Below are 27,593 nucleotides of genomic sequence, written 5' to 3'. Positions count from 1 at the left end.
GGTGAGGTAAGCATTTTGACTCCTGATGATAGAGTCAAGCCAAAAGAAACCAAACCACACCACAAACCAGTCACTACTAACAGTCAACAGACTTCCGTGTCTCTGTCAGAAAACCATGCAGAAAGCACAGAAAGCCACCCAGACAGAATTTCTGCTTTCCCCCAGCTGTATCTGCAGTGGAGTCGTTTAGCTTGTATGTATCTTGTTGAATGACTGACCTACTAATAAAAGACACAGAAAGACCCTTCCTTGGGGCAGGGGTTTCTACTTCAGGAGGGACACTGCTGGAATATGGGAACACTCAAGAGATTTCTCCATATTCCTTCCCTCTCTCCACACCAGCCCCCACTTTTGGTCATTATCACTACTGATCTGAGTGACCTTTCGGCACACAACTGTGATAACAATGGTTGTACCAGAAAAATGAGTCAGTAGAGAAGGTTCCAGGAAGGCTTTGTTCTGTGGGAAGATCTCTTTTCCAATCTGCAGATCACTAACCACTCTCAGACCCGGCCCACTGCCTCACACTTGGACTGACAGTTGAAGCTTCCTCAGGCCCCAGCTTACAGTTCACCAATGTTTTATCTAAGGGCCATGCCAATCACTCACTCCCCAGGGCCACAGTCTTCAGCGGGGTTCTTTGCTTTAGGTCGCATGTGAAATAAGCTATGTTCCTAGACACTGAACTTTAAGCTCCCTTTAAAAACACCTTTAGAGAGACAACTGGAAGAAAAAGCTGCCTGCTCTCAGAATCTATCCATCTATCCATCCATCCACCCATCATCCATCCTTCTACCCATCTATCATCCATCCATCTACCCATCCGTCTGTCCATCCATCCATCCATATATCCACCCACCCAGCCATCCATCAATCCTGTTCTTCTATCCTCTAAGCAGGCACTAATAATCAACATTTAGTATAAATCTTCTTGCCTTTTTCAATCCTCAGGGTTTTTAAAATTTTTAATTTAATTAATTAATGAACTAATTAATTAATTTAATGGCACTGTCTGGGTCATTTGAACCTTTCTAAATAATTCTCTTGTCTACATCTTGTACTTCAAGAGAAGAAAGGATATAAATCACAAAAATAAAATAAATCTACCTGGTGTTTGCTTCTTATCTAACTGAGAGACACAAAGGGAACAATAAACAGTCTCTGAGCGGTGCTTTTGAAACCCGGAGGCGCGACCACAGCTGCTGCTCTACAGTCCCCACAGTCAACCCCGAAGCTCTTTCCCAGTCTCCTCTGTAAATCAAGGGCAGGGCGTGACAGCTGGGCTTAGCTGGTCGAGGACGCATCCTCTCTAAGCTGGAAACATGTGTTATCCATCTCGGTTTCAGGGTCCTCCTGGCCAAGATTATTGTCTGTGAGCCCCACAGACAATACTTTGGCTTCACCCTCTGGGCCCTCACCACACCATTATTTGTTATCCCTTATGTCCACTCAGGAGGAACCACAGACAAGGAGAATCATTTAATTTAGCCCCAGTAGTGACTATCACATAGGGACACCATCCTCTCCATGCAGGAGGACGGGTGGGCGGGGGAAGCATCAAGAGGCAGAACCCAGGACTGTGGGATGTGGTCTTCACTCAACAAGAGGGGTCATTTCTTTTTGTCTTTTCCAGTTAATACCCTTGCCCAGGTTCGCCTCACCTAGTTCTGGACCATACTGTACATCCTTTCTCCCAGGGGCCAATTTTCCCTGCACTTGCCCCTTAAAGGACACAGACTAGCCAATGCGGAGGTCCCTCTGGAGTCACATCCACATACTCTCATACTGTTAGAATACATATTATCAAAGCAAAGACCAGCAAACTAGGCCTTACAGACCACATCTGGCCCAGTGCTTACTCTTATATAGTGTGCATCTAAGAAAAGTTACACCATTAAACTTCTGGGGGAAAAATCAGGATAACATTCCATGGTATATAAAAGATACATGTATTGTGGCTACCTGCTTGCTACAGCCTATAGCTCAACAGGTGCCAAGGCTATGTGGCCCATACGGCCTCCAATGGTTACTTTCTGGCTCTATCAGAAAAAGTCTGTAACCTCCAAGAGAAGGACCAACAGTCTTCTGATGTCTACAGACCATACAGCCAGTAGACCTGTGGAGCTTATGCTTGGGAAGCCTAGTCAGTCCGGGCCCAGTGTGCGGCCAGTGCACTTACTAAGGTGCATGGGCTCACAGGGTTTTGCTCTCCGAAAACTGAACTTGTAAAGGCTGTTTCCCACAGGGAGAAGACTTCAATCGAGTCACCATGGAAGTCCTGGATGCTCTCTGAAAGCCCTTAGGGTGGGGGACTTCCTGACACAACTCTTGTTCTCTGGCAGAGGTTCTCAACCTGAGGTTACAACCCTCACAGGAGTCACACATCAGACATCCTGCACATCAGGATGCACATTACGATTCATAACATTAGCCAAATTACAGTCATGAAGTAGCAACAAAATAATTTCACGGTTGGGGGTCACCACAACATAAAGAACTGTATTAAACCTGTTCTTTGTTGTGGCTGTTCTAAATCTGGAAAAGCACAGAGATCTGCAGGTTTATAGTCTCTCTCTCTCTCTCTCTCTCTCTCTCTCTCTCTCTCTCTCTCTCTCATCTCTCTCTCATCTCTGTCCCCCCAATACCCCCTACCAGAAAAAGACTGGAACAGTTCCCGTTAGGGACACATCTTGGGGTGGGTACCTGAAGAGTGATGTTGAGGGGTTGGAAATGGCACTCCTGGTCATCCAGCTGAACGAAGTTGGATGCATCCACAGACTCACCATACACAAAGGAGGTTGGGGACACAATTCTGAAAGAGGAAAACACAAACTCTGTCATTCTATGTGAGGTCAGGCCCCTAGGTCACTGCTGGGCTGAGAGCTCAAATATCACCTCTCTTTACCCATGTCTCCCATTTTCTTCCTTGCTCGGTGGTCAATTCTTTCTCCTGCAAATAGACACAGCTGGCCCATGGCTTCCTAGTGGACATTTCTAGCATGTCTTCTAGCCTTAGGCCATACTAATAAGCTACTTAAACGTTATATACTGAGACTACATTTCTTTGGGTATATGTTTCTGTTTGTTCACAATGTGAACACAAGCACAGAGGTCAACATCAGGGGTCCTCCTGCTTCTCTCCATCTTATTTTCTGAGGCAGAGACTCTCACTGAACGAGAGCCCCCGTGATCTGCCTGTTCTGGGCTTATGGATGCTCATGGCTACCCCTGGCTTCTGACATGGGTGCTGGGGATCTGAGCTCAGATCCTCATGCTTTTATTCTGTAAGTACTTTACTGAATGAGCCATTTCTCCAGGCATCCTCCTAACTCTGTTTCTAAAACAGGTTTTAAAAATCAAAAGTTACACAAACAAAACAAAACCCACCACAAAACCCTGATTATAAGATCACACATTTTGTTTGTCATTTGAAAAGAATTTCTGTGGAGAACACTGATAACAAACTTTTGAGAAATAAATGTAAATAAATTATGTATTTGGCAACCAAGACTGTAACAACTTCATTTTTCAGCACCATTTATATCTATCAGACTTCCATTTTTATTAAAAATGAGATTATTTTAGGGGCTTGCAAGATGGCTGAGGGGGTAAAGGTGCTTGCCACAAAGCCTGATGACTTGAATTCAGTCCCTAGAATGGTGGGTGGAGAGACCTAGACTCTCCTGAGTTGCCCTCTGACCTCCACATGTACAACGGTGCCTGTGCATGTGCACACATGCCTGTATACACACAAATAATAAATGTACTAAAACATTAAAAAGAAATAGGTATCTCAAAGGAGAATAAACTCAATGGTGGCACGATCTCATGGGGTTTTAGATTGTGGTCTTCTAAGAGGTGACTTCAGTTGGTAACAATACTTTTCACATTGCCCACATGAATAAAGCTGAAGTCTCACACTACAGAGGTCAGGCTGATGCCCCCTAATAGTGGATTCTAGGTGTTCAAAGCCTCCCAATACAACAGTGTGAGACCCCGTGAGACCGAGTCCAAGAGAACAGCCACCCTCTATTCTTATCATAAATCCTTTATGCTAGTAACACTGTGAGTTCCAACTCCTGCCAAATGGCAAGAACTGGTTCATTTAAACCCACCCCACTCCCCATCCCTGGAAAGAGCAGGTTGACTCATCTGTTTAACTGATGGTTTCATGGGGGACCATTAGTACCTCACAGCCAGGTCTCCCAAGACCTCGACAACATGATCGAGTGTGTGGGGGGAGGTTTTCTCATTTTATCCCCAAGGACAAGGCCTGGTTCTGGGCATTTTGTCCTGTTCCTTAGAATGGATAAATAAACCATAGGGTTAAAAACAGAGCTGTGAACACAGGCAACATGCGCCATTTTACAAATACACCCCACCAGAGCCTCGTGCCTAAGAACCATGCTATGAAATGCCAGACAGGAATGCAGGACTGCTCTTTCCGCTGGCTCCCAGCAGAGTCCGGCTACTACAGGGATGGCCCTTCCCTCTATGGAGCAGCATCTCCCTTCTGGGCCAAGGCTTAGATCCAGAAGCACTGAAAACCTGACATGAGAACCTGAACTTTGAGAAAGTTCAGCTTGCATTTGGGTTAAGGATTCATTGAGTTCTCATTTGATGTAAACCAATTGTGTGTCCCTCCCCAGCCCGCCTCTCTCCTCTCAGAGAGGTGTGTAATCTGTTTGCTGAAGCTGGAGACAGGAACCGAGTTCTCATTTTTCTAAGCTTGAGCTCTGGCTGAAAGCTGCCTCAGGTCGCTTCATGTAGACCACAGCCAACAGCCCTGCTTTCCAGCAAAGCCAGCGGCACTGAATGGCTGTGGACTTTACCTGGACAGTTTAGTATTGCTGTTGCCATGGCTCCCTGTCCATTCCAGACCATCACAGATGTAAGGCAGAGCTGTTTCTGGCTGTGCTCAAGGAGGTAACAGAAATACAAAAAGCCAGAACTGACTATGGAGCTGATCAGAAGGGCAACCTTCCTGTGAGCTAGGGTTTGAGGAACACCGAGTGCAACCTCTGGCCTGGCAGCTTTTGGCTGATACTTTAATCCCATGACCACAGTGCCTGCCACTATACAGCATTCTGGAGTGATTGTGTGTGTTAGGTATGGGTGTACAGGAATGGGTGCATATAAGGACACACAGAATGTTCGGAGAAACTGTGGGGTCTAAACTTCTCATCTCATTTCCCGTGTCACCAGCTATGTGTCTGGGTAGCTGGGATTGACAAAAAAAAAAAAAAAAAAGCAGATGGGAGGTCTGGATGGGTCACCAAAGGTAAGTTTCCAAGGCTGGCAGGCAGGGAGGTGGCTGGGCTCCTGTTCTTGGCTATGACACATGGAAATCGGGAGCAGCATAACCTCCCATTGCAGGGCACCCTGTGTTCTGATACGTACCCCGTGATGGACGTGTCCACTTCGTGCACCAGCGGTACTGCCAGTGTGAGTGTGTTGTCATGCAGGGCTTCGGAGCGCTCCATGTTTCCACTGTGTGGGAAGGGGAGACAGAAGGGACAGCCGTCAGTGCAAGCCACCTCGCAGCTGGCTTCCTGCCCCATGCTACACATTGAGCCTCACATCCTCTAGACTCACTTTTTCTGTCCCCATTCTGTTTGGGGTAGAGAACCCCTCTACAGAGGCATGTACAAAGATGTCAGGCAACCCCAGGAAACACCAATAGGTAACAGAAAAGACACAGGAATGGGAAGAAGCCACGGGAGGCTTGCTACCCAGGAACTGCATGGTGGAGAAGCTGGACTCAGGCTCACTGGGGAGACTTTGGGACATGGATCTTGGGTGCCCCAACTGAAGGCACAGAGACCCCTGAGGACTACTAGGGTAGAATAGAGAGAGGATACAAATTCTCTGCTCTCTCCCTGTCACACAGGTGAGTAGGCTCCTACCAAAGAAAGCCCCAACAGGATGGCAGAAGCCAAGATTTAACTCTTCCTCATGAATGTGCTGTGAGGGGCCACTGTGGAGCCTCTGTCACATGTGGGGCCTCTTGAAGCATTTGTTTCATAAACTGATCTAGCTCCCAAACATCTGCTAACCTCACCTGCTCTGCGTCCTTCCCTTCTGCCCCCACCCCACCTTCCTCTTCCACCCAGCAAGTGTTGAATGGCAACAGAGCTAAAATAGCTCCCACATCCCTTCCTCTCTCTCCCATTGTTCTGAGATGATGGTGCTCATGACTCTGACCATGCAAGGCCACCCTCAGTGCCCCTGGACCCACATCTGTCTTCTGTACATGAGAATGACATCAGTCCCTCACAGAGTGTCCATAGCACATGACACCATGATCAGGTGCCCGCATGACTAGATTCCTTGCCTTTTCCAGGAAGCAATCTAAGCATTGGAATCACTGCCAGGGACAGAGGTGACTTCCATGCCAATGCAGTTGGTACAATCCTAGCCCCATACCCTCCCTACACCCAGCATCCTTCCAGGCCTGTAATTGGCTCTTGATGGAAGAGTCATCCCTTTCTCTGTCATCTGTCCAGCCACCTGGGGCTGCTGGCAGCTCTCACCCAATAATGGTTTGATCTGTCATCAAGTAAGGGCTCCAGAATGAGCCAAGTTGAAAAGCTGAGATAAAGAAACCAAACATCAAACAACTTTCTGCCATTCCTCAATCTCCACGTGCTGGGACTTTTCCAAGTGGGCTGCCAGGCCAGGCTGCTGATGGTAGAGATGAGGGGTCATGAGACACTGTTTCATCTCAGTTTGATGCCCTCTGAAAGCTGTAAGTAGGCAAGGATTGTCAAAGGATTGTGACGGAAGAGAGAAATGGCTGATATTTTAACTGTCACATTTGAGATAAGGAGCTTTAGGGATCTGTCTGTCTTTGCAGGGAGGCAAGTATTTGTTAGGAGAACTATTTGGGGCGGGTAGACCAGATTTCCACAAAATCTCCAAGAGAAGCAAGTTTGTGGACCAGTTCAGTATGTTTAAACGGCTGTGTGGGTCTCTTTAACATTTATGACCCAAGGAATTAGCTGCTACTAATGTATATGAGTTTTTTTAGTGGTAGTGAGCATTTAAAAATGCCACCTATGTTTATCCCTGTAACTGGTAAGTAGCAGGTACCTAACACAGAGCGGACACATTCATTCAGGACTATACAGATAGTGGCTCTGGACCTTGAACATTAATTAGCATCAAGTCTTTCTCCAAACTCCAGTGTCCAGTTCTTACCCCAGACCAATTAGCTCTAAATCCCAGGCATGGGTAGAGCTGCATCAGGCATCAGTAGATTTCAAAGCTCCCCAGGTGTTTCCATGGTGCCTTCAAGCCCAGCACACCACTAGCTAGTGGACATGTCATTCTAAGACAGGAGAGGAAGCTTTCTCCATTGTGCTTCTGACCCCTGCCCTCTCTGGCCTCCCAGGGGGAGTGAGGCTAGAGGCAGGCTGTATCATGGAAATCTTTTCCATGTCCTGTTCCTTTTCATGACCACAGGCTGTGCCGGGTGTGGAAGAACAGACAGAGACAATGGTGTGATGTGCTGAGCTGTTACCTTGTCAGTGTGACTGTTAGCTTTCATTTTAGACATAAGACAGCCCAAAGAGAGTCTCAATAAGGGATGTCTACATTGTGTTGGCCTGTGGATGTGTCTGGTGGGGGGTTTGTCTTCATTAGTGTGTGAAGACTCAGTCCACTGTGGGCATCAACACTCCTTAGGCAGGAGGTTTGGAACTGTGCAAGAGTGGAGAAATCCAGCTGAACACAAGTCAACCAGTGAGCATGTGTGCATTCATTCCTCTCTGCTGCTGACTACAGATGGATGGGACTGACTGCCTCAAGCTCCTGCTGATGGATGTCCCTGCTGCAGTGAACTGTAACCTGGTATGGTCAAACAAATAGGTCCCTTCCTTTCCTAAGTTGCTTTCTGTTTGGACACTTTACCACAGCAACATTAGTGAAACTAGGTACTACTGAACTCATCAAAAGCCTGAAGCAACTCCTCACTATTGTCAGGATGTAGTTCAGATTTTCTGGGCCTGCTCCCACCTTTGATGACTCAGACTGGTTCTCTTTCAGCTCTGTCTGTCATTACCTTGTGCGTTCCCACCCTCCTCCTCTTAGGGAGGCCCATGGACACTGTTCACTCCCATGTCTATGGTTCACACAGGCATAGCACAGCAGGGTGCACTGTGGAATTCACGGATGTGCTTTGTGCTTCAGGATGGAAATGCCCCCACTACCATCACCTTAGAACTGCTCTTGAATTCCAGCTGCAGAAATGAAATCTGCACTGTCTGCTCTTTGTCTGTATTCTTAGCAGATCACAGGGATGTTTCATGTGAACTTGAAAAGAAGGCAAAGAGAAAACAGCTCAGTCTTGTGACTCTGGGGAAAGGGCTGGAAAGATACCTCTGAGACAATGGGATAAGTGGACCACGGCGGTGGATTAAACGTGCCCATGTGGACATTCTTGAGTTGGACAGCCACGTGTAGCTTTGTCCTTGGGGAATGCACAGGGAGTATTTATGGATCGAGGGGCATGGTTTGTACAACTTGTTTTCAGATGGTCAAGAAAAACAATCTACATAGAAAGAAAGGTTAAATCCATGTATCAGGAATGCTAACATTTGGTGAATCTGGGTAAAGGGTACACAGAGGATTCTTGTAACATATTTTCAACTAGAAACTTAGAGTTTTAAAATTATTTTAAAGTGTGTGTGTGTGTGTGTGTGTGTGTGTGTGTGTGTGTGTGTGTGTGTGTAGTGTCTGGGGAAGCCAGAAGAGGGTGTCAGATCCATTGGAGCTTAAGCTACAGACAGTTGTAAGTTAACTAAGCTTGGTGCTGGGAACTGAACTCAGGTCTTCAGCAAGATTAGCTCACTCTCTTCTGAGCCATTTTTCTAGCCATACAACTAGCAACTTAAGTGAACATGTTTGGGTGTTCAACCACACCGCCTGCACCTCATCACAGTTGTCTGCCCTGCATTGGAGCTGCCAGCCCTCTCATACCTAGATGTTACTTCAAGGCATGGGTAGGTTGTGGCTCAACCCCCCAAAGGCCAGCTCAGGCACTCACAGCCATATACATTCCTAGAGAGAGAAGTTACCATCCCTTATACCCTTCTCTGTCTGTCTACCTGGCCTCTGGGACAGTCCTGTTCTCTAGGTACACTACTTCGGTGCCTCTGCCAGCTGGCTTTACCAGGCCCTCAGGCTGCAGGTGGCTTTCCCCACTCTGTGAAATGATTCAGTGTGTATCCCTGAGAAACAGATGGCCTAGCCGACAATCCGCAGAGAACATCTGTCTGATTTGGAAAACATGGCCACACAGGAACTGGCCAATTAATTATATGACCTTGAACTAGAACATCACCTCAGCAGCTTGTTTCCCCTCAGCTGTAGACTTCCCCATGACTAGCTGATCCTCAGGTCTCCCAGGCTCAGTCAAAAGTGGTAACTGGGGGTGACAGTCCTAACTGGATTTGATCTAAGCTTGAGTAGATTTGCAGTCACCCGGGAGACACACCCCCGGGCATGTCTGTGAGAGGACTCCGGGGAAGACTAACAGGGAGGACTAACCTGCACTCAGTGGAGTTAGATCTTCCTGTGGAAGCTCAGATACAGGACGTTTCAAATAAACAGCAGCGGGTGGACACCTGCTTTGGCCCCAGCTCTCTGACCCCTGGGTCACTGAGATGTGAGCGAGCAGCCTCCTCCCGTGAGTTCCCAGCCCGATGGACCGTACCCCTTTATCCACGGGCCAACATGAGCCTCCCTGGGCTTCCTCTCACGGGCATTTGGCCACAGAAGTGAGAGAAGCAGCAAGTACAGTCAGCAAGCAGAACCTGATGACCACCCTGCAGAGGTCAGATCCCACCCAGGGCTCGGGGGTTACCACCGAGTGACCACTTCCGATCCTCTGCATCCATCGGGTGCTCAAGGTATGTCCTTTCTCAATCCCATAATGTTTTTATCTTTGAAAAAAAATCTGTTTATGGCCTTTTTACCTCTGAGCAGTCACGATGAAGCTGAGAACTGCCTCTTCCCCAGACAGGTGGCTTGTATCAAAGATGACACTGAACTCATACTAGAGAAAAAGAAAGAAGTCACTTTTGGCAACCATGAGTGATCCACATTTTGAACTAAGTTTTCTAGAATGGTCTGAAGCTTATGTCCTCTGGAAGCTCAACTGTACAGTGAGTGTTATGGTTTATGTGTCTCTGATTCCCAGGCAAGGAGGCTTCCACAGCAGAACCACGCCCTTTCCCCAACTCTAGAGAGAGGCACATCACCCCTTTCAGCCACAGGAAGTCCCAGAGGAAGTGGTACACGGGAACTGCAAAACCAGGAGTTTCTGGCTTCACTTCTGTCACCCCCAGGCTCTCCAAGTTTACATACTCATCAGCTGTGACATCTAGAAGACGGCCTTTAATGCCAGCAAATGCTGACAGGTTGTGAGCTGTTTAACATACCTCAGGTATTTGGTTTCCATTAAAGCAAGTTCTAGGCAACTGCATGCTTTGTTGAGACACTGAATTCTTTTAAACCGAATGCTACTTGGGAGCAATGGGCATGGACCATTAACTTGGACCATATCTATGATGGACACAAACATCCCCTTTCTAGGCAGAAATCTTTGTGGCAGTGGGACTTGGTTTATGAGGAGGATGAGGGAGGAAGGCAGGGCCGGGGGACACAGAAGAAGGGACAATCAAGACCCTGTCCCAGGAGAGTCAGACCTGGCAGAACACCTGAGGTAAGTCAACCACACTAAATACTGAAATGAGGTGAGGACATGTGGTTTGGGTGAAGTAAAAATCAGAGATCGAGGCATGAAAACTGGTCAGGCTAGAAGTGAGTGGCAGAAACACTGCCAATCAAAGTGAGCCTGAAGTGTAGTCATGAGGCTGAGCAGGTGTCCTGGCACCCGAGGACTCCAGGATTTGAGGACAGGTGAGTGTGAGGGGCCACAGGTAGGGGAAGCTCAGTCCTCGGGTAACTTGCTGTTTTTTTTTTTTTTTTTTTTTTTTTTTTTTTTTTTAAACTCTCCTCTCTACACCCTCACCTCTGGGTTTAGTTTTTCTAAGGGTCTTAATAACTGTATGTGGAATTTTCAAAAAATGAAGCAGAATAAGGTTATTTATGTTTATGACTCCTGCAGCAGAAACAAGAGATCTATATTCCGGTAGTTATTATTTCTATTGACTTTACGACATTTTCAGAGTTAATACCTGTTGGTGTAACCCACATTCCACTATGAGAAATAACCAGATACATTTTGGATTTGATTTGTGATATCAGTTGGGTTTTTACAGCAGAATAGCATGTTTAAGAAAGAGTGTGGGTTTCTTAATGAAATCTATTTTCTGTTACTCAAAACATTTAAATGAAGTGATGTGTGTGTGTGTGTGTGTGTGTGTGTGTGTGTGTGTGTGTGTGTATGTGTGTGTGTGCATGAGTACCTTCAAACTATATGCTTTACTGTGGGCAAAGCTACCCATAGTGCCTGGTCTTCCTCTGTCTGCCCCCTCTTGGCCTGTGGACTATGAGACATGGTACATCAAATGCAGTTGATGGGTTTGGGTGATTTGCCAAGGCAGGAGGAAACCTCATTTCATTCTAAAACAATGACAGGGGTGCGGACCACAGAGCTCGAGACAGTTCTATGACTGGGTGGGGAGGAGAGGGGGAAAGTTAAATCAGAGAGTTTTCTTTAACATCCTAACAGAAAATAGCTGCAGACTCAAAGGTGCCTGACTCTATCACTCCCTTGGGTCCTAAGTATTTTCTGGAGATCCCTCAAATTTTCCCAACAGAAATACCTGTATTCTAGTTCATGTTTTGAAAAGTTGAAGGCATTGCAGTCAAGTTGGTATTTAGAAGGAGAAAGATTTCTTAAGCTCGAATAGAATGACTATATAGCATAGCAGATATTCATGGAACATTCTAGTGTGTGCTATGGTTAGGCACACACCAGAGCACCGGTGACAGACACATGCCATGGGAGGCAGGGTGTGTGGTGTGTGTGTACACATATGTGAGTGCACAGCAATAAATGACTGATGGGAAGAGCTGGCAACAGTGGCCTAGGAAGCACCCCACCTCTGCCAAGGCCTCACCTTTGACTTGGACCTCATGAAAGGAAATCCCACACTGCACTTGAGGAAGTCTGACTCCAGCAGCTCACAGGAAATGCCCATTTCCTCCTGAAACAGAAAAGTTGCAACAGATGACTAGACTGCACAGAAGACAGAGGCACAGGAGGGCCCCAGTGAGGCCATCGGGTCCTCGATAGCAAATTTCACTGTCTCCGACTGTGGTGCCCTCAGGAGCTTGGAGACTAAGCCTCCCATTCTTCTCTGGATGCCACCCACTTCCCCAGGGTCCCCTGAGACAGCAGCAGGGGACAAAACTACAGATCATTTTAGGCCAATGCTTTAGGTCTTAACCATTGTCGTCAATGGAACCAGATTTGGAATCACACAGGAGACCACCCCTCAGCATGACTGTGAGGATGTTTCTAGAAAGATTTAACTAAGGAGGGGAGATCCACCCTCACTGTGGACAGTACCATCCCATGGGCTGGGATACGGACTGAATGAAGAGGGGCCTGTAAGATAACTCAGTGGTAAAGGTGTTTGCTGCTAAACCAAATGACCTGAGTTTAATCTCTGTGACTCACAAAGTAGAAGGAAAGAACCAATTCTCCTAAACTGTGCTCCATTCTCTCCAAATATATCTGTGGTATACACACATTCACACATAATAAATAAATAACTACAATGAGATTTTTTTTTAAAGGAAAAAGTGAGCTGAGCACCAGAATCCATCTCTCTCTGCTTCCTGACTCCAGATGCACCGTGACCTGCTGCCCCCTGCTCTGGCTGCCATGCCTTCCTGCAATGATGGACTACAACCTTAAACTGTGGGCCCAAATAAACCCTCCCTTTCTTAAGCGCTTTTGTGAGGTATTTTGTTATAGCAATGAGAGAAGAAATAGAGTCTAAACCCAGGCTGCCCTGGTACACAGGTGAGCTGGACCACAGGTGGGCTAGAAGTTTCTTATATTCCTGTCTCCTTTATCCAAGCCTACTGTCTTAGTTAGGATTTCTAGTGCTGTGAAGAGACATGATGACCATGGCAACTCTTATAAAGGAAACGTTTCATTGGGACTGACTTACAGTTCACAGGTTTAGTCCAGTATCATTATGGTAGGACATGGTGGCATGCAGGCAGACATGGTGCTGGAGAAAGAGCTGAGAGTTCTTGTGTCTTGATTCACAGGCAACAGGAAGTGAACTGTGTCACTAGGTATAGCTTGAGCATAGGAAACCTCAAAGTCCACCCCCCACAGTGACATACTTCCTCCTACAAGGCTACACCTACTTCAACAAAGCCACACCTCCTAATAGTGCCACTCCCTATGAGTACCATTTTCTTTCAGACTACCACGCCTACCCACTAAACACCCCTTTCAATATCTCATTAGCTTAAGAAATACAAATTATTAAAAACTCCAACAACAATGTTTTTTTCATGGCACTACCTAAGCTGTGGGCTGTGTCAAGGTGAAGCTGCATATCTCCTTCTTTGCTACTGGCTGTCAGAAACTCACAGAAGTGAATGACACAAGCTTGGTGTGTTCTGTGAGAAGCATGTGGCAACAGAAGCAGCAGCTTCTGCTCTGGTGAAGTGCAAGCCTTGTGTGGTCCCAATCAGTGGTGGGGATGACAGACAAGGTTTTCCCAGGAGGCAAGGCATTTTAACCATGGCAGAGTGTACCTGCTGTCGAGTAAGGGCCTTCTTGTTAGAGAGCAAGGAGAACTGGAGAGAGGAAGACCAGATTTGTTTGCAGATGCATTGTGGATGCCAATCTGAGTGTTCTCAACTTGGTTATTGCAAAAAAAAAAAATCCTGGACAGACAGACACTACTGTGCCTCATCAGTTAGAACCTAAAAGAGCTAGCAGAATCTGAAAGCTTTTTATGTATGTATGTATGTATGTATGTATGTATGTATGTATTTTTGTTTTTCGAGATAGGGTTTCTCTATATAGTTTTGCCCCTTTCCTGGAACTCGCTTTGTAGACCAGGCTGGCCTCAAACTCATAGAAATCTGCCTGCCTCTGCCTCCAGAGTGCTGGGATTAAAGGTGTGAGCCACCACTGCCTGGCTTCTGAAAGCTTTTTAGTATCTTTAAAGATGATGCCCATCAACACATTATCAGAGAGCCCTCAAACAAAGAAGGTAAGAAGCCCAGGACCAAAGCACCCAAGACTCAGCATCTTGTTGCTTCATGTGTCCTGCAGCATAAATGCCCATGTGTTGCCCTGGAGAAACAATATACTAAGAAAAACAAGGAGGAGGTTGCAGAATACGCTAAACTTTTAGAGAGAGTTCGGGAAGCCAAAGGAAAGCTCCAGGAACAGATCGCCAAGAGACACCGGCTGTCCTCCTTGAGAGCTTCTCCTTCTAAGACTGAGTCCAGTCAAAAACAAGTCTTTAAGGGTAACAAATACATAATCGCACCTTGAAAAGACAACAACAAAACAAACAAACAAAACACACCAAGGAAAATAGGATTTCTTTCTGTAGCTCAAGGTCCAGCTTTCCCAGGCTGGGAAGTAGATGCCAGTGTGAGGGGATGGGTACAGTGCTTCCAGCCTTGGCTGTCTCTGCAAACAGTCTTGAGAGAGTGTGGAGAGCATCTACAGGGAGATGCTCTTGTTTCACTAGGCACAAGATTTCTGAGATCAGAGGAAATCCAGGAGGCGCTCATGACACACAGGCCTCTCTGTGTTCCTGAGACCAAGTTAGGACATTCACGGCACTGATAGTCTGGAGACAGAAAAGCAGCAGCAGTGAGGCAACACTTGTTGAGTGCCAACCTTGTGTCTCAAGTCTGGAGACTGAAGTTCAGTGAGGTCATGGGACTTTCCCAAGGTCATTCAGCAGATAGGGCAAAAGCCAGAAAGAATTTGGATAAGACCTGGCAGCTCTGGAAGCAATCTCCTCACTCCTTTCATGGCCTATACCATCTAGAGAATGAGCATGGCTGAAGACAAGGCTAGGAACCCACCCACAGACCCAGGCACTGAAATGCTATCATGCTCCTTTCAGCCAAATTTCTTTCCTTTTTATTGAGTTAGGATCTCATACAGACCAGATTGGCTTTGAACTCACTACGTAGCTGAGAATGTCTTCATGTTTCTAATCCTGATGCTCCTGCTTCCACCTCCTGTGATTACCAGCATGCACCACTGCACCCAGCTCTTCCACCCAATTTTCAGGGTCTGTTTTTACACTCTTGTGGTGGTTTGAAACAAAATGGCCCCCAAAGGGAATGGCATTATTAGGAGTTATGGCTTTGTTGGAGGAAGTGTGGGGGTGGGCTCTGAGGTCTTTGCTCAAGCTATACTGAGTGTGGTAAACAGTTCACTTCCTATTTCCTGAGGATCAAGATGCAGAACTCTCAGCTCCTTCTCCAGCACCATGTCTGCTTGCATGCAGCCATGTTCCACTATGATGATAACGGACTGAACCTCTGAAACTGTAAGCCACCCAATTAAATATTTACCTTTATAAGAGTTGTTATGGTCATGGTGTCTCTTTGCAGCAATAGAAACCCAAACTAAGACAACAACTACTATAAATTTTTCTATTAAAAATATGAACATTTGCACTGGGTGGTGGTGGTGGTACATGTCTTTAACCCCAGTACTTGGGAGGCAGAGGCAGAGGCAGAGGCAGAGGCAGTTGGATCTCTGTGAGTTCGAGACCACCCTAGTCTACAAAGCAAGTTCTAGGCCAGCCAAGACTGTTACACAGAGAAACTCTGTCTCAAACAACAACAACAACAACAACAAAGAACATCTGGAGAGGAGACAGGACTCAGTGGTTAAGAGCCCTCACTCCTCTTGTAGAGAACTGGGGTTGATTCCGAGCATCCACCTGGCTGTTTACAACCAACTCTAACTCCAATTCCAGAAGATCTGACACATTTTCTGAGCTTCTTGGGATCCTGCATGAAGACAGTGCACATACATACACTCAGGCACACTCATAAATATAAAATAAGTATTTAAAAATATAAGCATTTGCCACAATATATTAATTTATAGATATAGCCTGCCACTAAAGTACTTAATCAAACACACAGAAACAGAAACAACAAAATGTGGGCTCGAAGGTCAAGAACTAACACAGGAGGTTTCTGGGATGTTGAGGATGCTCTTAAATTTTTTTAAACTTTTTTATTTTATGTGTATGTGTTTGCACCATATTTAGTTCCCATGGAAGCCAGAAAAGGGCAGCAGATCCCTTGGAGCTGGAATTATAGGCAGTCATGAGTCACCATGTGGGTGCTGGGAATCGAACTCAGGTCCTCTGCAAGAGCAGCAGGTGCTCTTAATAGTTGAGCCATCCCTGCAGCCCCAGGATGTTTTTTCGTGATTTGGGTGCTAAATACATTAGGTGAAATTTAATGACTTAAGGACTTAGTTAAACATTAAAACAATTTATCCTAGAAAATAGCAATGCAGTATAACACCCGAAATTCCAAAATACAACCAAGCAAACAAGAGAAGATAAATATAAGAGAATACCATTGCAAGTCTTTTCAGCACTTAGAAATAACTGATATGGCTGATTTTAAATTTTCTAATGGCTGGCTATGCACATAGCTAGGGGTCTTCACTTAGAGACCCAAGATCACCTACATTAATGTAACCATAGGAACATTTGAAAACGCAGATTCTTGAGCTACAGTCTATTGAATATGTATCTCTAGGAGACTCAGGGGTCATGGGATCCAGGATGAACATTGGTTCATTCACAGTTCTCTTTCTTCCCCAACCCCCTGCATATGTGAATGTCTTGAAACTGGGTCCCATGTATCCCAGGCAAGAAGACTAGGCTGGCAAGATAGTTCAGTGGGTAGAGGCACTTGCTCCCAAGCCTGATGGTCAGGGTTTAATTCCTGGGACACACATGGTCAAAGGAGAGAGCTAAGGTACACACACACACACACACACACACACACACACACACACACTTTTAAAAGGTGAAGGTGTGAGGCATCATATATTAAGAAAGGTTTCATGCAGTAGCTGTTCATCCAATACTTTGTTGCTTTTCAGGCATTGTTACTTTATTTTAAAAAATAGGTTTACTTATTTTGTTGTTTTATTGTACGAGTATTTTGCCTATGTGTATGTATTGTACTATGCACAGGCCTGGTACTTTCAGAGGCCAGAAAAGGAAATAACTTGGGACAGATGGTTGAGAGCTGCCATGTGGGTGTTGGGAATCAAACCCTGGTCCTCTGAGAGAGCAACAAGTGCTTGTAACCACTGAGCCATCTGTCCAGCCCTGGCAGTGTGTTTTAAAGAGGCTAATCAATACCATCAAGCTTTTACCTTAGGTCTAAGATATCTTTGAAAGTCATAATTACAAAGTACCAAGTGATATTTAAATGTAGCATAAAGGCAACCTATTTTCACAAGTCTCTATTTATCTTGCAAGCGAAGTCCTACAAAATATTTTGAAAATATTTTGACTGTAAAATCTTGGACTGGACTTTAGGCCAATTCACTTAACTGGCCCTTTTCCCAGTCCCATTTTTTCCCCTGGATAGCAGGGCAGCTGACAGGGTTCCTCCCTAGCAATCACAGATAATCCAATTGAAATTTTATAGCAATGCACATTATGCTCAAGATAGGAAATCATCAATTAATTAAAAACACACACAATGATGGAAAGCATCCTTGGTCTGCACACACATGCTTCTGTATTCTTGGTGCCTGCCTGGTGCTTAACTCTTGACTTTGCATTTATTAAGTGAGTGGGCTTGGCTCATGCAAGCCTCGAATGAGGGGGTCTGCAAACAGCAGCTCATTTGCTGGCCTGCCTGGCATGAGGGATGTTTGCTTCGAAGAAGCCCTCCTTTCCAGACATACCTTGGCTGTCCCAGTTCTGGGTACATGCCCAGCAGCACCAGGTTCCAGACTCTGTAACAACATGGGGGTGTTTGGAGGATCAGACAATGAAGCCAGTGCACCTCTCTGGCCTTTTGGTCTTCCTCCTCTCATGCTCAAGAGGGTTTGATTTCAGACTCTGAGAAGGGACTTACTTGGCCACCAACACAGCAGCCTTTGGACAGAATGTCTGTGAGGTCCATGGTGAGCTTACTCTCAGAGTCAGGGTGAACTTGGAGTTTTTACTTTCCATTTTCTAGTTCTTACATGTGTTTGCTAAACTGAAGAGGCCCCTCAGGTCTCCATGTCTGGCTCTTGGTGTGTGTTCTTCTAAAGCCCTTTCTTTGGGGTCCTTTGATAGGGGGTTCTGTTTGGAGGTGTTTTAGTCCAAACTCCCTATTTAACAGAGGAACATTAGCCCCCTAATGACAGGGCTCCACAGAAAGAGGGATTGCGTCTGGAGAAGCCTTCACTGGTTCCCTTCAACAATGAGTCAGCCTGCTTCATCACAGAATGTCCTGCTCCAGAGGTCTATTCTCCTGGACAGGGCTCATGAAATTCTCATTAGTGAAACACATGGGGCCTGCAGCTTAGAAAGAGAGTGTGCTTCGGCATTCGTGTCTAGGCTTTGACTGTTGGTTTAGACATGCAACTGTTATATGTCGTCATGCAAATAAACCATGCTTTCTACAAGTTTGAATGTTATCACCTGTCATATGAAGTCATGACACCTGCCTGAGATGACCCCCTGATGCCCCACCAGGGTTGAAGGATTTGGGATGGTTTTCCAAATGACCTCTGCTCAGCAATGCCTCACTAACATGCCAGGCACTGAGTTAAGTCCATTGTCTAAGGACTTCAGTTCCCTCTTAATTCTCACTTTACAAGGAGAAAACTGGAGTGCAAAGGTGTTCCATCACTTGCTCAAGGGTTCTTAGTGGGCAAACAATGGAGCCAATTGGAGAAGGCATATGGATGCCCAAAGCAACATGCCCAGACCTGCCTCTCTGCACATTGTCTTTAAATGTAACTTCCTGTTCCCTCATCCAATCCTCAGCTCCATGAATCTAGAACAGAATACAACGTGGGTGTGAGAAAAGACTTCTCATTTGAACATTTGGTACATGAGACTTGGGCTCTGACATAAACCCTGTCATATGTCACGTGTACTGTGCAGATGGTGCTGTACCCTCTGCCATTGCCTTAGACACTGTCTTTGCATTTATGGGTGCATGCATTCATTCAACCAATCACACACTTACTCACTGTTCTATAAAATGCCCAGCTCAGAACAGAGGGCTCTATGACTGACAAGTTAAGAACAGATGCCTGCTTTTAAGGGAACAGTGTTAACACCTTTTAATACAGAAGGAAATGATCTAGCCTCTATCAGCTGATCAACAAGCAGACAAAACATGGAGTATTTACAGAATAGGATATTATTCAACAATGAGAAAGTGCTGATGCATACACATCACAGCGTAGGTGTCTCTTGAAATCCAAATGCTAAGTGAAAGGACTCTGTCATATACATTACTCTATTTGTGCAAGATGTGCAGACTAGGTGAATACAGAGGAAGGGGGCACTAGTGGCTGCCTCTTGCTGGGAAGAGATGGAAGGGGAAAGGTGGCATGCACAAGCTATGGGATTCTTCTTGGAGGCATGCTCTGAAATTATTGTAATCATCTCCCCTACTCTGTTGTCTCTGAACAATCTTGCACCACTTTCCTTTTGGGATGATAAACAACGAACACTTGTCGCTGATTCCTAACTGGGAGCAGAATCTTCCAGGAGGAACAGCTGTGCACCAGACCTAGCTGAGGACATGATGCAGAGACCACAGGCATGTCGCTCTCACCGACCCCAGGCCCTGGCACAGAACTGAGCCATTAGACTGCAGCAGCTCCCAAATCTAGTTGATGCTACAGGGAAAACAGTGATGGTGGTCCATAGAAAGCTTTGTTAGAAAGACCACATGGAGGCCCCTACATGGCCCCACTGAACGAAAGTGGACAGCCTGGGTATGTGTTGGTAGAAAGCTCCTTGGGTGGTTCTTATGGGCTCTTGAGTTAAGACCTGAAAAGTTAGATGGTGTTAAGGTCCTCCAGTGGACTTTAGGCCCTCTTCTCCAGTGCAGGATTCTTTTTTTTCAAGATAAGGTCTCACTATCTACCCAAGGCTAGACCTGAACTCTAAATCCTCTTGCCTCTGCCTCTTGAATCTCAGGAATACAGACATATTTCATCACACCAGTTCAGAATGAGACATTTTAGGAAGAATTCTGAGTGTGAGTGTAAACTATGGAAAGTAGTCATCTGTGAAACTCTTGCTGTCAGGCTAATGCAGCCACTATCAACTTGGAGGTTATAGCATGCTCCCTAGTAGAAGGGAAACATCAGCACCTTTGCTGACATGTAACCATGGTGATAACTCAGCCCCTGTGCAATGATGGTTGTCTCAGACTGTTAGTCCTCAGATGGAAGCCTTGGGGACATGTTTTCTGTAAACCAGGCCCTGATGGCAGGGAGTTAGATGAGGCTGGGTTCATTCAGAACACATTGCTGTAGACAATCAGAGAGATGAGCTCTAATCCCAGGACTCTGGTTGACCCAGAGAAAATCCATCTGTCCATCCATCTATCCATCCATCCATCAATTCGTCCATCATCTTGTGTCTTTTATGCTTCTACAACAAGAAATAGCTTTGGTAAACTAATTTTCATGTGTGAAACAGGAATGTTTTGATTCTTACATGTCCTTGTTCAATTTCTTGTTTAATAATAAATATCAATGGAGTATCCACAATGCTCTTTATTGGCCCATATACTCTTGTAATCCAGTCATTGTTGTCTCTAAGGAGGATGCCTGGCCTGGCAGAAGGGAGGAGGGCCAACTGGTTCTAAGAATAAAGAGTAGTACTCTGAGTGTTTGGGCAATCTGGGCACAAGGAGCTGGAATGGGCAACTCTTTATAAGAAAAGTACCAGGGCCCCTACTCCACTCTGTCAGCAATACTCCACAGTGCAGCATCACTACTGTAATTTTATCCTCCTTTGTAAGGAACCATGACATCTGTAAGTTCATCTGCAGAATCTAAGACTGGTCCAGCAGACTCATACAGATACTTAGGTCATGGTGGAGAGTAGCCAACCATTTGAATGTGAAGGTCAACACTATCATGAATGACAGTAACCAGAATTACCACTTATAAGCTACATGGTGTAGCTGAGAGCCTCTCATTCAAAGATTTACTTGGTGGACCCAAGGACTGTGTCCAAGGCTCTGTGCCTAACATAGGGCTTGTACTTTGTCATAGATTTATTTGGAAGATGTTTTGTGACCATCTCATGAGTTAGAATTGGAGGTACACAGATGCGGCTGTCTCCTTAGAGAGCTCTTCTGGTATTTAAACCTGTGTTTTAGTTATCTTTGTCACTGTAACAGATACCTAAGAGACACAATGTGAAAGTAGAGATGGCTCATGGTTTTAGCTCATGATCAGCTAGCCTGTGGTGAGGCATGACATCTTGGCGGGAGTGTGGAATGGAGCAAGTGTATTTACCTCACAATGTCAAGGAGATGGGAGAGAGGAAGGGGTCCAGGTCCCAATATCATCTTCAAGGGCAGGCCCACAGTTAAGTCTTACCTCCTAAAGAGTCTATCACTTCCCAATAGCACCATGGGGGTGGGGAGGGACTTCCAGACCAGAGCTAACCTGAAGTAACACAGACACAGAACTATTGTCTTGGCAGCTGTTCCAACACTGACTCACACACCAGCCAAAGCTTAAGCTTTTAAGAGTTTCCCATAGGACAGAGAAGGGAGCACAGGTCATATTTCCGGGTGTGTAATTATGGGCACATTGCCTAAAAGCCTGAGGCCAAGAGCTTCACTGATCGGTACATCATTAGAACAATTGAAAAACACTTCTATAGGAGCACTGAACTGAGACATAACCAACTAACAGGGCAGAGAGATGGCTCAGTGGCTAAGAGCACTGGCTGCTCTTGCAGAGGACCTGGGTTCAGTTCCCAGCACTCACATGGTGGCTTACAACTGTCTGTAACACCAGGTCCTAGGGATCTAATGCCCTCTTCTGGCCTCCTTGGGTATCAGACATGCATGTACAAGTTGGCAAAACATTCATTACACATAAAAATACTTAAAAAAAAACCCTACAAATATAGTAAAATTCTGGGCTGGGGTTAGCATGCCTTGGGAGATAGGTTCTGCTTTCCAGGTTTACTCTTGGTCTTCCATGTTTGGTGTCAGCATTTTTGGTGAGTAGCCAGTTGTTTGGAATGACTGGCCCATACAAGTAATAAGGGTCACTTTAGGCTGTTTTAATGAATGGTTTTCAGTTCTATCTTGCTAGAGCTTTGCATAGAACATTAATGAATTTTCCTGGTCCTTTGGAAGAAACGATCAAGCCACATGGTTAGGAGATGGTCTGAAGTACAGCATGTTTGTGCTGCTTGTAATATGATAGATGAGTGTTAGGAGCTGTCTTAGTATAGGGGTTGAGGGGAATGGACTGGCTTATTTGTGACTTGCCACTCTGATGCTGCAGAAGTAATAGAATGACCAACATTTTTATGCGTCTGTTCCACTCTGGACAGTTTCACTCATTCCTATTTTTCCTCCCTTTCCAAGTGGTTTTCTATGTCTTGCTTTTTCAATGCTGGTTTTTGTCCTGCTTCACACGACTGTGGCCACACAGCAACTCTCTAAGAACAGGCTGTGGAAGAATGCTGTCCAGGCTGCCACAGCCCTGTCTGTATCCTCACAGGTCTCCTTACAATGCACTCTCTTATATCACATGCTAGCACCAGTGTGTGTGAGGATGACCCTTGGTTTCTAGAACCGTCTTTGCCTGGGGACACAGGAGAGAAGTGCTTGGGAATTCAAGAGAACACTTACTCATGTTCCCTTGTCTCAGACTAGAATGTTCTCAGATGTGAATTATACCCTGAATTGTACCAGAGCTACTCACTTTTTCCTTCGTAGTATGTCATTTGCTATCATGCCTGTCTCTTTCCAGCCTTACTTCCTCATTCCCTATGTGTAGTACTTAGGCAGTCATTATTACGTGGTGTTTTTGGTCAGGATTTTGTTGTATAGAACTGTGCTGGTCAGCTTTGTCAAGTTGACACAACCCAGAGTCACCTAGGCGAGAATCTAAAATCATCCACTGAGGAGCTGCCTAGATCCAATCAGCCTGTGGGTGTACCTGTGAGGAACCAATTGTCTTGACTGATAATTGCTGTGGGAGAGCTGAGCCCACAGTGGACAGCACCACTCTCGGGGAAGGTGGTCCTGGGCTGAACAAAGAAGCGAGAGCCTGGGACGGAGTCAGCCAGCAGCATTCCTCCATGGTTTCTGCTTCAGGGTCCTGCTCCAGTTCCTGTTCTGTCGTCCTTCCATGATGGTCTACAACTGTAGGCCAGATAGACCCTTTCTCTGCAGTGCCTGTGGTTATGGTATTTGTCACAGTAACAGAATGAAAGACAGTGAGAAACAGACCACCACACAAACATGGAGCCTCTACCCTCTTTCTGTGTCTCATCAATGGAGACAGCTACTTGACATCGGACTCTGAGGGAACAGGCTCTATAAACCTCACATCCTAGTACTTACTGCAGGGTAGAGGCAGGTCCTGTGACCTCAGCCTACATAGAGCAGTGTCTTCTTTTCTTTTTGTTCAAGACAGGGTTTCTTTGTGTAGCCTTGACTATCTTGGAACTCTAGATCAGGCTGGCCTTGAACTCACAGCAATCTGCCTGCCTCTGTCTCCAGAGTGCTGGGATTAAAGGTGTGCACCACCATGCCTGGTAAGCTCAGAGTCTTCTAAAACAGAAATCCACCAGTAGAACATTCTGGATGTCAGCTAACATGGCTTTACAGACCTACTTGATTTCATATTGATTTTAATTCACTTAAGTGCCTCTTAAAACACAACTCATTCAGTTATTGCTTCTAAGTCTTTTCTTTGTGTGCCTGGGAGAAGATGAATGATGCATCACCCACATCAGTCTCCATGGAGTGAGAGCTGGGGTGCTGAACAACAGGCTAAAGCCTCCTTGGTCTTTACAGTGTTTCTCATGGGGAGGAAATAGGAACCTAGACAGTCCTGGATTTAAGATGTAAGATTCTCGCTGTGGCTATTAGAATCCAGAGAGGACCTAGAAAACTTCTCAAATAGTTTTGGTCCTTTCACCCACAGACATTGATAGATGGTTATGGTGTTCATACTGCATCAGAGTGAGATCCTCATCCTGCCTGGAAACTAAGAGGACAGAGCTAATGTGCACTGAGATCTGCTGTGGATATTGCTCTGTGTAAATAAAATTCTGATTGGCCAGTGGCCAGGCAGGAAGCATAGGTGGGACAAGAGAGAAGAGAATTCTGGGAGGTGGAAGGCTGGGGCAGAGAGACACTGCCAGCCGCTGCCATGAGAAACAACATGAAAAGACACCAGTAAGCCACAAGCCATGTGGCAAAGTATAGACTAACAGATATGGGTTAATTTAAGACAGAAGAAGTAGATAACAAGAAGCCTGCCATGGCCATACAGTTTGTAAGCAACATAAGTTTCTGTGTGTTTACTTGGTTGATTCTGAGTGTCTATGGGCCTGGCAGGTAAGAGAGATTTGTCCTGACTGTGGGCCAGGCAGGAAAACTCTAACTACAGAGATCTGACCGTATGGTAGGTGGGTGCTGCTCTAAGCATTTTTGTTGGTTATATTTCTGTGATTGTGATAAAAACACCTTGCAAAAAGCAACTTAGAGGAGAAAGCTTATTCAGCTTACAATTCCTGGGTACTGTCCTTCACTGCAGGGACATCAAGGCAGGTAGTTACATCACATGGCTAGTAGAGAACACAGAGAATGCAGGCACGCTTGGCATTCTGCTGACTTCCTCTACTCTTACAGTCTAGGACCCCAGGCTGGTGCAGCCCACTTTCAGGCTGTGTCTTTTCACATCAGTCAAGGCAATCAGACAACCTCCCACAGACATCCACAGGCCACCCTAATCTAGACAATCCCTCATCAAACTCTCTTCCACCGTCATTCTAGGCTGTGACTGAACATCACAATGTGCTTCTCAACAATCCTACAGGATAGGTGTATGATCATCCTGTTTTAGATGAGGATTCAGGATTTCATGGAGGGTTATAAAATTCATCCAGGGTCACACACATCCACGGTCCTTCAGGAGAGCTGAATTCCAGCCTGGCAGTCTGAGAAGTGGGCTTTGGGGGATCTGGGGAGGATGGTTTCTTCCCTGTTTTCCCATCCATCACCTTCCAGAACTCTCTGTGTCCTCAGGCCATCAGCTGTGGAATGTGATGGGAGCTGAGGTTTTGTTTCTAGTGACTGTTAGCCACTGTTGTGGGTGTTTTATAAGTGGTGCTTAACTCTGTAAGCCGTGGCTGTCAGCTCTTAGAACAGTGGCTTTAAATAGCTCCCAGGAACCATTCAGTGCTCTTTCTAGAAGGAGGAGTCTGGTTTTCCCCTGACTGTGGGCCAGACTTAACGACCTACTCCTGAAGAACAGATGTGGCAGAGGAATTGCAGTGTGACTTCTGGGCAGAGGTGGGGGTCATCAAAGACCTGACTCTTCCTTATTTTCACTCTCTTAGATGGGTTGCTCTAAAGGAAGCTGATCACTGTGGCATATGACACTTGTTGGAGAAATACAATGGGAAAAGAACAAAGCCCTTCTTCCATGGTGATCATGAGCTCTCCAGCTATGAGAAAAGTCTTAAAGCATTGCAGCATCCCTGGATCCTTGGCCAACATCTCTGGCTCCTACTGGCTAGCAGATAGTGGAACTATTTTATGTGTGACAATGAGAGTTGTCAGCTGTCACCTGAGGAACAAGATGTTCTTTTTCATACATTGCTATAAACATACCTACATCTCAGGAGTTAGGGTAGAGGGTTTGTAAAAATGGCCACAATTCTCCATCCTTCCTTGTATCCTTATTTCTTATGGTTTAATTTTTCAGCTGTTCCCATCAGAAGGTCAGCTTGATTTCTGCACTCTGAATCTGAGCAGGACTTGTGACTGGATCCACCAGAATACAGCTAAAGTGATGCTAGGCCTGTTCCCAGCCTGGATCCAGGAGGTCTCGGGGATTCTATTTGCTCTTTGGGGACCCTGCCAAGACCGTGTGAGCATTGGCTAGCTTGCTGAGAGATGCCAGCCACACAGCTCAGTCATTCCTTCACTCTAGACAACAGCGATATTCCAGCTGATCTGCCAGGCAACCACGAACCCTGAGCAAGGTCAGCCAAGAAGCCGAACCTGGCCCAGAGCTGAAAAACTGCCCAGCTAATGTCTACAGTGAGGAGCAATAATGAATGATTATTGTATTAAGCCAATAAGTGCTAGGGTGACTTGTTACACTAAGAGGTACAAAGTCTCTGAGCAGAGGGAGAGCATCCTGGAGCCCTGTGGGTTCCACCGAGCACCCTGGGAAGGGAAATAAGGATCATTGTTAACACTAACGCTAGAATTGAGCTGCTGTTCAAGCCACAGTGCCTGCAGCTGCCCTTCCTCCTTCCAGATAGCCACAGCTACCGAGACATTGTGAATCTGTAGCTAACAGGCTCCCAGGTGCCAGGATCACACCTGGGGAAGAGCGCTTACATCAATGGAGGTATTAGTGGGCACACCTCCCACCCTCAACCTGTTTTCCTGCTTCCTGCCCAGGAGTCAGCCTGATTGCAGGCTTTTCCTGTGACATGAGACTCGCTCCTTCTTCCATGTGGGTCCTGATTTCCTCTCCTCAGAGACCCCACCATTTGTCTTTCTCTGGTGTATGGGACTAAAATCTCCTCAGAGCCCCCACCATGCTGTTATCTATCATCGGTTTATATGTGGCATAAGAGGCCCTGGTAATAAACTCCTCACCTCTAACAGCTCATCTCCTTATCTCCGTGAACCACACCCAAGATCTTTGAACCATGTGGTTAGTGCCTTCCATAAGGATGGAGGCCGTCTGGGGATGTGCACACCCTCTTCCTTCCTTCCTTCCTTCCTTCCTTCCTTCCTTCCTTCCTTCCTTCCTTCCTTCCTTTCTTCCTTCCTCTCTCTCCCTCTCTCCCTCTCCCTCTCTCTCTCCCTCTCTCTCTCTCCTTCCCTCTCTCTCTTTCTTTCTTTTTAAAGAAATTTTCTATTCATTTTACATACCAACCACAGATTCCCCCCTCTTCCCTCTTCTTACTCCCCATCTTTTGCCCCCAACCCACCCCCCATCCCCACATTTTCCAAATCATGGTCTCCCATGGGGAGTCAGCAGAGGCACACTCAACTGAGGCAGGTCCAAGCCCCCTCCTCTTGCACCAAGGCTAGCACTGGGTTCCAAAAAGCCCACCCCTGCACCAGGAACAGATCCTGCTCCCCTTGCCTGCCCCCCCCAAACAGTTTAAGATAAACAACTGTCTTCCATATCCAGAGGGCCTAGTCTAGTCCTATTGGGGCTCCATAGCTACCAGTCCACAGTTCATGGGTTTCCACTAGTGTGGCTGGTCATCTCTGCACATTTTCTCATCATGATCTCGATGTCCCCTGCCCACAGAATCCCTCCTCTTTCTCACTGATTGGATTCCTGGAGCTCAGCCTGGCGCCCGGCTGTGGATCTC

At 46.1% G+C, this 27,593-nt stretch overlaps 1 protein-coding gene across 1 annotated transcript in view; it reads right to left on the bottom strand.

Annotated features, from left to right (window-relative positions):
- Itga9 (integrin subunit alpha 9) overlaps positions 1-27,593 on the bottom strand; it is a 308,478-nt gene that overhangs the window by 56,718 nt on the left and 224,167 nt on the right. Inside the window, exons 19-22 of the mRNA XM_036193333.1 lie at positions 12,090-12,176; positions 9,978-10,057; positions 5,401-5,490; positions 2,704-2,812 (exon numbers count right to left, since the gene is read on the bottom strand). Coding sequence (XP_036049226.1) covers positions 2,704-2,812; positions 5,401-5,490; positions 9,978-10,057; positions 12,090-12,176 — 366 coding nt within the window. The remainder of the gene's footprint in view (positions 1-2,703; positions 2,813-5,400; positions 5,491-9,977; positions 10,058-12,089; positions 12,177-27,593) is intronic.

This window comes from Onychomys torridus, chromosome 7, assembly GCF_903995425.1.
Source record: "Onychomys torridus chromosome 7, mOncTor1.1, whole genome shotgun sequence".
In the NCBI taxonomy this organism is placed as follows: domain Eukaryota; kingdom Metazoa; phylum Chordata; class Mammalia; order Rodentia; family Cricetidae; genus Onychomys; species Onychomys torridus.
Note: the sequence above shows the minus strand (reverse complement) of the source record. Positions and strands in the feature narration are given on the sequence as shown.